This window comes from Macrobrachium rosenbergii, chromosome 6 (genome assembly GCF_040412425.1).
Source record: "Macrobrachium rosenbergii isolate ZJJX-2024 chromosome 6, ASM4041242v1, whole genome shotgun sequence".
Taxonomy (NCBI): Eukaryota; Metazoa; Arthropoda; class Malacostraca; order Decapoda; family Palaemonidae; genus Macrobrachium; species Macrobrachium rosenbergii.
Window position 1 is genome coordinate 2,217,501 of NC_089746.1, and position 10,000 is coordinate 2,227,500.

Consider the following 10,000-nt stretch of genomic DNA (forward strand, 5'->3'; position numbering starts at 1 on the left):
TTCTACATGATATATATATATATATATATATATATATATATATATATATATATATATATATATATATATATATATATGTTTCTGATGGTTGTAAGCTGAAGGCTATGGGAACTTACCTTGGGCAGGCAAAATCTGACTCTAATAATAGGTTCAGTTAAACCCACATACAAAAGGAGTTTGGCTGAGGGTTTTGGCTGAGGGCCTTCTTCAAAGGGGGTAAGTCTTCAGGAAAACACTTAGGTTTCACTTAATTAAGTGTATATACATTAGAAAAACACATATCAGAAGAATGGAAGCGTAAATAAGGATGGGGGGACAAAGTCCTGTCATATAATAAGAGTTACAAACAAAAGCTTAATTCTCTGAAGGAACTCAAAGGGGGCCCGCTTCAAAGGGGCCACCGCACAAGATGATAACAGGTCCACAGCAGGCTAACTCCTATCTACAATCGCGAGCACACGTGGTTACTTAGCTGCAGTACGGCGCTTTGATTCAGGAATCAAGGAATTGCACAGAAGGTGCCTAGAAATGGACTCGATTCCGGTAACTGTAATTTTTCACAATTACGTTACACTTTCTTCGCTGATTTGTACATTAACATAACACAAAATAAAAGTAATACAGGTCTCGCTGTAGGTATATCGCACTATGAAAGGAAAAGGAAAAATAGGAAGAGATTTACAGGGACGTGACTGACATAAGAACCTCGACTCTGGTACATTACTTCAGTCGGGAGATGGATTCCTCGTCTTCCGGGGACGCCAGCAATGGAGGGTAGTGTGAAAATGGTTCACAACAAAAGTAACTGAGGCTCTAGACAGCCACAGGAGTGGGGGCAGATATTACTGTAGTGACTGTCCCTTTTATCCAGATATTACTGTAGAGACTGTCTCTTTTATCCAGATATTATTGTAGTGACTGTCCCTTTTATCCAGATATTACTGTAGTGACTGTCCCTTTTATCCAGGTATTGACTGTTGCTTTTATCCTAGTATTAATGTGCTGACTGTCCCTTTTATCCAAATATTACTGTGGTAACTGTTCCTTTTATCCAGAATTTACTGTACTAACTGTCCCTTTTATCCAGAATTTACTGTACTAATGTCCCTTTTATCCAAACATTACTTTGCTGATTGCTCAATTTATCCAGATAGTACTGTGGAGACTGTCCCATTTATCCAGATATTACTTTGCTGACTGGCCAATTTATCCAGATATTACTGTGGAGACTGTCCCATTTATCCAGGTGTGACTGTACTGACTGTCCCTTTTATCCAGGTATGACTGTGCCGACTGTCCCTCTTGGTGTTATGTCTTTTCGTCCATGTCTTTTGGTCCTACGTCATTTTGTCCGATCTTTTTTTTTTTTTTTTTGTCCAACGACATTTTGTCCATTTTATTATGATCGCTAGTAAATAAACTCAATAAAAAAAAAAGGGTGAATATCAAGAGCAAAAATCTTTGAGAATTTTGTTGATAGGACACAAGTAAAATATAGTGATTAAATGTATTTTAAAAAAAGGCATTCAAGAAAAGTAATAAGATATAACTAATGATTTATTATGATCACCAGTAAATAAACTCTATTAAAAAAGGGAATATCAAGATCAAATAATCACTGAGAATTTTATTGATAGGATACAAGTAAAATGCATTGGAAAAATGTATTTACAAAAGTCATTTAAGAAAAGTAATCAGAGATAACTAATGATTTTTTATGATCACTTAAAACTGATGCAAATTATATGCCACATCCCTCAAAAAGTCAATTTTTCTTATTGAACCATATTTAGTGACCAAGCTTTTGAGGCGTTCAGTTATTTTTTTTATATCACGTACGTGAATTTGACAGATCTCCCCTAAGAATTTAAGTCTTTTTACCTGTAACGAACCCTTCCTCTTCCTTCAGAGTTTTGATTAATTTCCAAATATTCAAATGTGCTCCAAAACGGTTTATCTCAGAATGAAACCCCTCTGCAGCATTATTTGTTCTTGGTAAATCTTGAAGAATACGCTGATTAACATTCCGTACAGCTGTCGGGAATGTACTGTAAGTGGTTCTCTCCTTCGCTTAGCACCACGTCCTCTTACAGCGCCTATGTAAGTCAAGTCAAAGTAAGCGATGAATTCAGCAGGAATTTCTTCATCATGTATTAAATCTTCATAAGCCTCTTCGACATCTTCAACGGGGAGGAAGGCTAATGCTGAAAAACATCGACTTTTAAGACAGAATTCAGTCTGTACTGTATTTTTCTTTGAGCCCTAAATCTGTAATTTTTCGAAACACTGACTGGCTCAAATGAAACAAACATGCCACAACAAATGAATTAGGGAATGATGAATTAACTGCCTTGTGCACTGCAACCTCGAAATCTGCCATGATATCAATAGGGTCTGCATTAGGTTGCATAATTTTCAGTTGCTCAAAAAATAATTCGTATTTGTTTTATCCGGCAGTAATGCAAAGACCCGTGGAAAACTGCTACCTTGAACTTGTTCATGAATGCAAAACAGTTGAAAGCACTGTTCTGGCACAATTTTGAAGGTTCCATCACATGACCAATGACGATATGATGCTATATCCTGAAGAGCACTTTCTGATGCAAATACCAGTAAGCGCTGTTGGCATCTCAGAAACTGTTCGCCATTATCAAGTTTTACAACATTCGTCAGGTATTTCAAAACCATGTTTAGCCGCTGGGTTAGCTGGAAATCCAGAATTTTTTTTGTCTCCACCTTTAAATAGTCCTTGAAGGTACGGACAGCCTAGGAAGAGCAAGTATTTTCTGTTAGTTGCGTAAACTTGGCCGCTATTATGCTACGCGAACTTGCTGCTATGTTTCCTGCTGTTCATGGTTTATTTCTGCAACTGCTTTTCTAGCATTTAACGAATCTACGTCAGCTGGATGAAGATGCTCACCAGAAAAATTAATAATTTCAGCTCATTCTTTTCCGATACCGTGTGAATTCGCACTGAACACAGCCTTCTTTTCTCACATCTCCAGTATTCTTTTCCTAGTGTATTGCTTGAATGAAAATCGTAGATGTGATTACTTTCATCAACTACTTTTCATTTCATTTGTTCTTGGTCGTCACGATGAACTTTCTTGTTTCGGGATGGGCAAATTGAGAAAGTTAACATTAAATTTTAGCAATTTCCATATACAGTACCAGACTTAAGAGAGAGAGAACCACTGAGGTTAACAGCTCTCCTAGGCCTAAGAACCAATTGGTTACTTTATCATTAAGGTCTTTTTATCACCAGAAATAATTCAACTGCAGTGACAACTTTTAACAGAGACATCTCAACCGATTCGAAAAAAGGGCTTAGAGAATGAGGTAGGCCTAATAATCAAAGGTCTTAAACGCAGGCTCGTTAAATGAAAACAGTAGAACAATAATAAGATTCCGTTTGAAAGAGAACGAATAAGCTCGTTTAACGAATTTTTTTTTCTGAGGAGTTTATTTACAACTGGACAAAAAGCCGTTCGACAAAAAAAATCATCGGACAAAAAGACGTGGACGAAAACTCGGGTCATGTGCTGTAATGACTGTCCCATTTATCGAGTTATTACTGTGGTGACTGTCCCTTTTCTCCAGGTATTACTCTGCTGACTGTCCCTTTTATCCAAGCATTACTGTGGTGACTGTCCCATTTATCCAGGTATCACTTTGGTGACTGTCCCATTTACTCATGTATTACTGTGCTGACTGTCCCATTTATCCAGATATTACTGTGCTGACTGTCCCTTTCATCCAAACATTACTGTGGTGACTGTCCCTTTTATCCAGGTATTACTGTTCTGTCTGTCCCTTTTATCCAGGTATTACTGTGCTGACTGTCCCATTTATCCAGATATTACTGTCCCTTTCATCCAAACATTACTGTGGTGACTGTCCATTTTATAGAGACATTACCGTTCTGCCTGTCCCTTTTGTCCAGACATTACTGTGGTGACTGTCCCATTTATCCAGACATTACTGTACTGACTGTCCCTTTCATCCAAACATTACTGTGGTGACTGTCCCTTTTATCCAGACATTACTGTGGGGACTGTCCCTTTCATCCAAACATTACTGTGGTGACTGTCCATTGTATCCAGACATTACTGTGGTTTCTGTCCCCCAGTATAACTGTAGTGACTGCCCCATTTTTCCAGGCATTGCTGTTCTGTTCGCCCCTTTTATCCAGGTATTACTGTGCTGACTGTCCCTTTTATCCAGGTATTTACGTGGTGACTGTCCATTGTATCCAGATATTACTGTGGTGACTGTCCCACTTATCCAGGTATTACTGTGTTGACTGTCCCTTTTATCCAAGAATTACTGTGCTGACTGTCCCTTTTATCCAGATATTACTGTGGCGACTGTCCCAGTTACCCCCCACTAAACCTAAACACACACCCAACTTAACTGAAACATCCCCACTAAACCTAAGCACACCCACTGCTAAGCCTAAACACATCCCCACGAAACCTAAACACAAACTTCGATACAGAATTATTAATCTCAGGAGAGAAAAGCATTTACAATAATATATTTCTATGGTATCGAGTGCATGAAATGAGGTATTATAAACCGATAGAGTTTATTCACCACATAAGTTACAAAGGGATGGGGGAAGAGGGATGGGGAAGGGGGTACAGGTTTGAAACCTACCCTATTATCTAAGTCGGGTCATATGATGGTGGCCACGTGCCAAATTTTGTCTAGATCAGTCAAGCAGTTAACACATGAGTTACAAAGGGAAGGGGGAAGGGGGTTTGAAAATGTTAAAACAAAGAATTCTGACAATAAGCAGTTCGTCCAGACTTAGTGTATACAGCCATTCCTTGAGCATGTGGAATGTTATAATGGCATATAAAGTCAGAGCCATCAAACCCTTAGATTAAAAAGTCAACCTTTGACTTGTTGCTACTTACAAGTGTCTCAGATAAAAACATCAAATCATAGTGATGGGCACAACTCTGGAGATAAGAAAATTTTATATTAAGCCCCAAATACTTGAGTAAAGTACTCAGCAATTTTTCTTACAGTAATGAGTAACAGGTCCAGGGTTCACCTCAATGTCTCCAAAAAGAATTAAAATTAACAACATAAAATCAATCCAAAACTAATTAATAGACTCATAAAATCAACAGAACAATAAATAATAATAATGCAATTAACAACACTAGTTACATTATTTACAAAAATTCTGTTGAAAGTACAAATAAACTTGACCATATGTCATTGACAAAAGCGCCGGAAGCAACTGGTCACCACAGTGGGGCCGGAACACCTATTAAGGAAAATAAGAAACCCACTAGGTTTGCCACAACAACTGGGGGAGGACAGTCAGGATAGAATTAAAAATTATAAAAACTGAGCAGGAAAAGAATAGGTAAAGACGAAGCACTTTCCTGATAATCCACCAAGCAACTTTTGCTTTCTCATCAGCCTGTCCTACACTCTTTGTAAAAACAGGAAAGTGGACAAAAAGAGTAAAAGTGCCTGACTGTACCCTCAAGCAAGGGAACTCAAACCCAAGACCATGGAAGGCCACAGCACAATGGCTATGGCACAGTCCAAGATTGGAGAACAAGGTTTGTATTCAGAGTAACCTTCTCTTAGAACGGTTTCCTACCAAGGCTAAAAGGTCACTTCTACCAGCCAGTTTGATTTTGGGGTGTCCTTCTCCTAAAAGAATTGCCTGCCAAGGCTAAAGAGTCTCTTCTACCCTAACTTGTGTAGACAGGGACGTCACACCCTGAAGTGAATATTGCTAAGAAAAGCCACATTAACCCAGTACTCCAATAACCTTAGACTTCTCTTTGAGAGTAACCATACATGAACGACAGTCAATGCTGATCACTAAAAACCAACTACAGAGACGTAACCTCTTGAAATTGTGGTTCACCGACGGCTTTGATTGTCTCACAATAAGTGTTCTAGTCTCAGATAACCTCTCGAAATCATGGTAGAAAATCTGTAGACTTCCATATCATCAGTCAAAACCGAACTTACTGAAGTAAACACAGTTAGAACACACACTAGAACATTTCTTGTGAATGTATTACCGCAGAGAATCGTAGCACAAATGTTTTCTTTGTCGGCACATGATAAAACCTGTGTACACAATGACTGAGAGGGTATGACAGCTACCTGAGATTTGGGTAAGGCGTAGGCTAATAAAAGGCTGCTTTAAATATTGTTAAAAGGCGCTATTGTCTAAAAGATCACCCCAGTCTGAGTGTAGCATGACTGCACACTTTATTTTCTAAAGGTTAATTGAGTTTTTTTTTTTTTTTTTTTGGTTAGAGTCACAAGTTTTAGAACTAATAACCGATGTTGTGTAAGGTATAGCTGTTCTGTAAAAGGAGCCTGTCATACACCACCATCAACTAACTTAACATCCCTGTATTCTGACAACTGTATGCATACTGAAAGAAGATGGCATTACCTCACTGCTCTTGCTTAGAAAGGCAGGGGAGAAGAATCAATATACACTTGCGAGGAAATTAAAAATCACTAAACTCTACCACCACTTGAGAGAGTTAGTGAAATGTGGTTCACCAACCTGTAAAGCTGAGGTATCCCAAAAAGGATGTGTCTTGAACATACCACAGGACGTGCACAATCTTATGATCGAGCCCACACTAAATAAATATGCTGGGTAGTCCCCATCAGGTGTACGTAGGGAAGCACGGTAGGAAAGGTTACCCATCCATTCCAATAACTTTTTTCGTCTTCATCTCCTCTTTCTTGAGCTCTTCAGAGTCATGCTTTCTTTCTACCTCTCAGCTTGTAGTCGCTCCAGGTTTTCAGCCCACTGCAAAACACTCTGATCCATTTTTTCACCTCGCTAACCTTCTTACCATTTCTATGAATCCCCGCACTTCTCATATTTTAATCCTTCTTACTGCAAATATACTTATCAAACATTCCATCTTAAAGGCTACCTAATTTTCCTCCTTTTCACAGCCAAAACCACACTGCATTTCCATATAGGAAAAGTGGCTGTAGGCACATTTCATACATTCCTATTTTGGCTTCCACAGACACTGTAATTCTCAACCTCAGTCAACCATTTTGTACAGACTATACTACTCCCCTTGTTTCACCTATTCTTGACTCAGTTCATATCTTATCCTACCATCATCCGTCACATTTACTTCCAAATATCTTTAAAAATCAACCATTTAATTATCCAACCAACCACATTACTGTATCATACACAAATTTCCTTATTCCACAACTCTGAAATTGCATTCTTGAGGCCTTCCTCTGATTTTCATATCACCAGATCAAAAGCAACATTAAACAGTTATGAAGACATAACATAACCATGTCTCTGACCCCTTTACACCAAACCAGTCATTCCTCTACACCTCATCTTCTGCACAGAAACTTTTATTTTCTCTTAACGTATTACCTCCTGCATCATTGTCTACATCCTTAAAATCATTCGCATCATATCACTGTCAATCTACAGCCAACGCTATCTGGGTCCTTATACAACATACCACTTTTCTCCAAACCCTCACTTGTCCTACAGCTAACATTCGCAATGAACACTTGATTCATATGCCCTTCTCATTGGCTCAACTTACACTGCTTTCCTCCTTATCAGTTCCTCTGTTACTCATTTAAAATTCTACATTGGACCTTCATTATAAATGAATAATATATATATATATATATATATATATATATATATATATATATATATATATATATATATATATATATATATATATATATATAGTCTTTCCTAAAATTTCACACATGGCCCCTTAAATGCTTTTTCCTTATGGGTGGCAGACGAATAAATGAAAATTATTTTAAGCTGTTACCACCCGTCTTGTTATTTAGGCCTCTTCAGTAAGTTTGAGAGCTTCAGTACTCCAACAGAGAATAAAGCCACTAGTCTTTTTGCTTATGAAAAATGACATTTAAATAGATGAAATTATACATGAAACAGGAGGTACATAAAGACTATGTCTTAAGGATCGTTAGTTTTTGTTGGTACACAATTCTGCAAAAAACACATCACCGAACCTATCTTCAGGCTAATGAACGCACCATCCAAGGACTGAGAAATACAACAGATCTGTTTCAAGATTCTGAAATGTGGTGGCTAGGAAAGAAATAAATGGTCAAGGTCAAAGGTGAGCAGAGCAGCCCCTCAAAACCTGGTAAGCAGGGAGAAGTCGTCCAAAAGTAAAGTGCTTATGATGCAATTTAATTATAGTAATAAAGGATTCAAGAAACAAATTTCCTATCTGCTTTTCTTACTTCCCAATTGTGCATGCAATTATATTAATTACGTTTGGTTTTGAAGACATGATTCTGAGTCTAATAGAAAATTTGTAGTCTCCTTTGCAAAGAAATGGAACATTGCTATTCATAAATAGTCAGTTCCGTTTATTTCAATAACAAGGAAACCTTTCTTTTTGAACAGGGTAACCCGTGTTCACTTTGTAGATAATGAACTAATGAATCTTGTGGTTGACAGCACATTATGTCACCTGCATCATCTCTCATTGTATTTTTTTTTCTTTTTATATCAGCAAAAGGACTACGAATTCTCCTGGACAGTGTCCGAACCTAGAAGCCTGCTTCAATATGGCCACAGGGAAAAGCGGTTGCTGGGCAAAACAGACGGCTTGTACCATGTTCTCCTTCCAGACGGTCGCATTCAGACAGTGAGGTAAGCAATAGTCATAATACTAACTTGTGGTGTAGATAAGCTTCCGTACTGTGGCTTTATACAAAAATAAGGTGAAACGAGTAAAAAAAAAGAGTTTCTGTGTACAGTACATGATCATTCTTGTGCCAGTAATATAACATTTTGTTACAACTCCACATCGAGCATGAAGGTATAGATATTTTAGAGCCAAAGGCAAATCTACAAATAAGACCAAAAATTTCCTCACACCATGGAGCTAAAATAATAAATAAAACAAAAGGCCTAACCCTGAAAACAGAGGCTTGTCAGGCAAGGTACTGTGTATTTTACAGCATACGACAATGCATGTGGCCACAGCTCCATGTCTGAGGCTGGTTTTTAAACACGTTGAGCGCACTAGTTCTCTATGCAATCATGTCCTTACTCTTTTCTGCACGACTATACACTATTTTGGTGGAAGCCTAATGAGAAAATTTCAACCTCTCATGTGAAAAATTTTATCATCTTAAACGAAGTTAATTTATTTGTACGGAGAGCAATTCCAACTCTAGTGTGAAATGAAATTCAGATGTAAATAGTTTAGAAAGAGGTATGTCAATAAACAACGTGCAGAGAAAGATTTCTTTGCCATTTAAGTATACCTTCTTAAGAATAAAGAAGTTTGACAAATCAAGTGATGGAGTCTGATAGGAAGTAACAAGAAAATTATAGTAAATACCACATGATCTCTTCCACAGCTGTATAAAAAATTTGCTGTTGATATGGAAGTTGACCTTTCCAGGCTCAATGCTAGCCACATGTGCATGATGTAAGACGCATAGGTTTTTAATAGTTAGGCAACCTCTGCCATTTTGCAATGAATGCTTGGTCTCCTTAAATGTACAGTGATTGCTTGCTGACTCTCCCAACCTTGGGAGTTCAAAGAAAAGGACTAGAATTACACTTTCTCCAGGGATCTCAGAGAAGTTGCATAAGAATCAAATGGTATGATTTGTGCCCAGTTTTACTAGTTCTTAGCAACAATTTCGTAGAGTATGTTAGGATTAAATAAATGCTTCATTAAACATTATTATCAAAATGCTCCATTTTTTAGAGCAAATTGGTTACACCAAAAACATATATCTGTCGAGGCTGCAGTGCTGTTAACAAGAATCCTTTGGTCAGTCAATCTGGAACGTATTATTAACAGCATACATTCGTCAGTAATTGACATTACCAATAAACCATGGCTCCTGAACGTCTTTCTGCTTCTAATTCTGAGCACTATTTCTGTTATATTTCATCTCTTTAGGCCCCAATGAACAGTTTTATGTAGTCCCCTACTTTTGC

The 10,000-nt window shown here is 37.7% G+C and overlaps 1 protein-coding gene across 1 annotated transcript in view; it reads left to right on the forward strand.

The window, feature by feature from the left end:
- LOC136839111 (uncharacterized) overlaps positions 1-10,000 on the forward strand; it is a 71,315-nt gene that overhangs the window by 58,244 nt on the left and 3,071 nt on the right. The window contains exon 2 of the mRNA XM_067104767.1: positions 8,553-8,692. Within this exon, the coding sequence (XP_066960868.1) occupies positions 8,553-8,692 (140 nt within the window). The remainder of the gene's footprint in view (positions 1-8,552; positions 8,693-10,000) is intronic.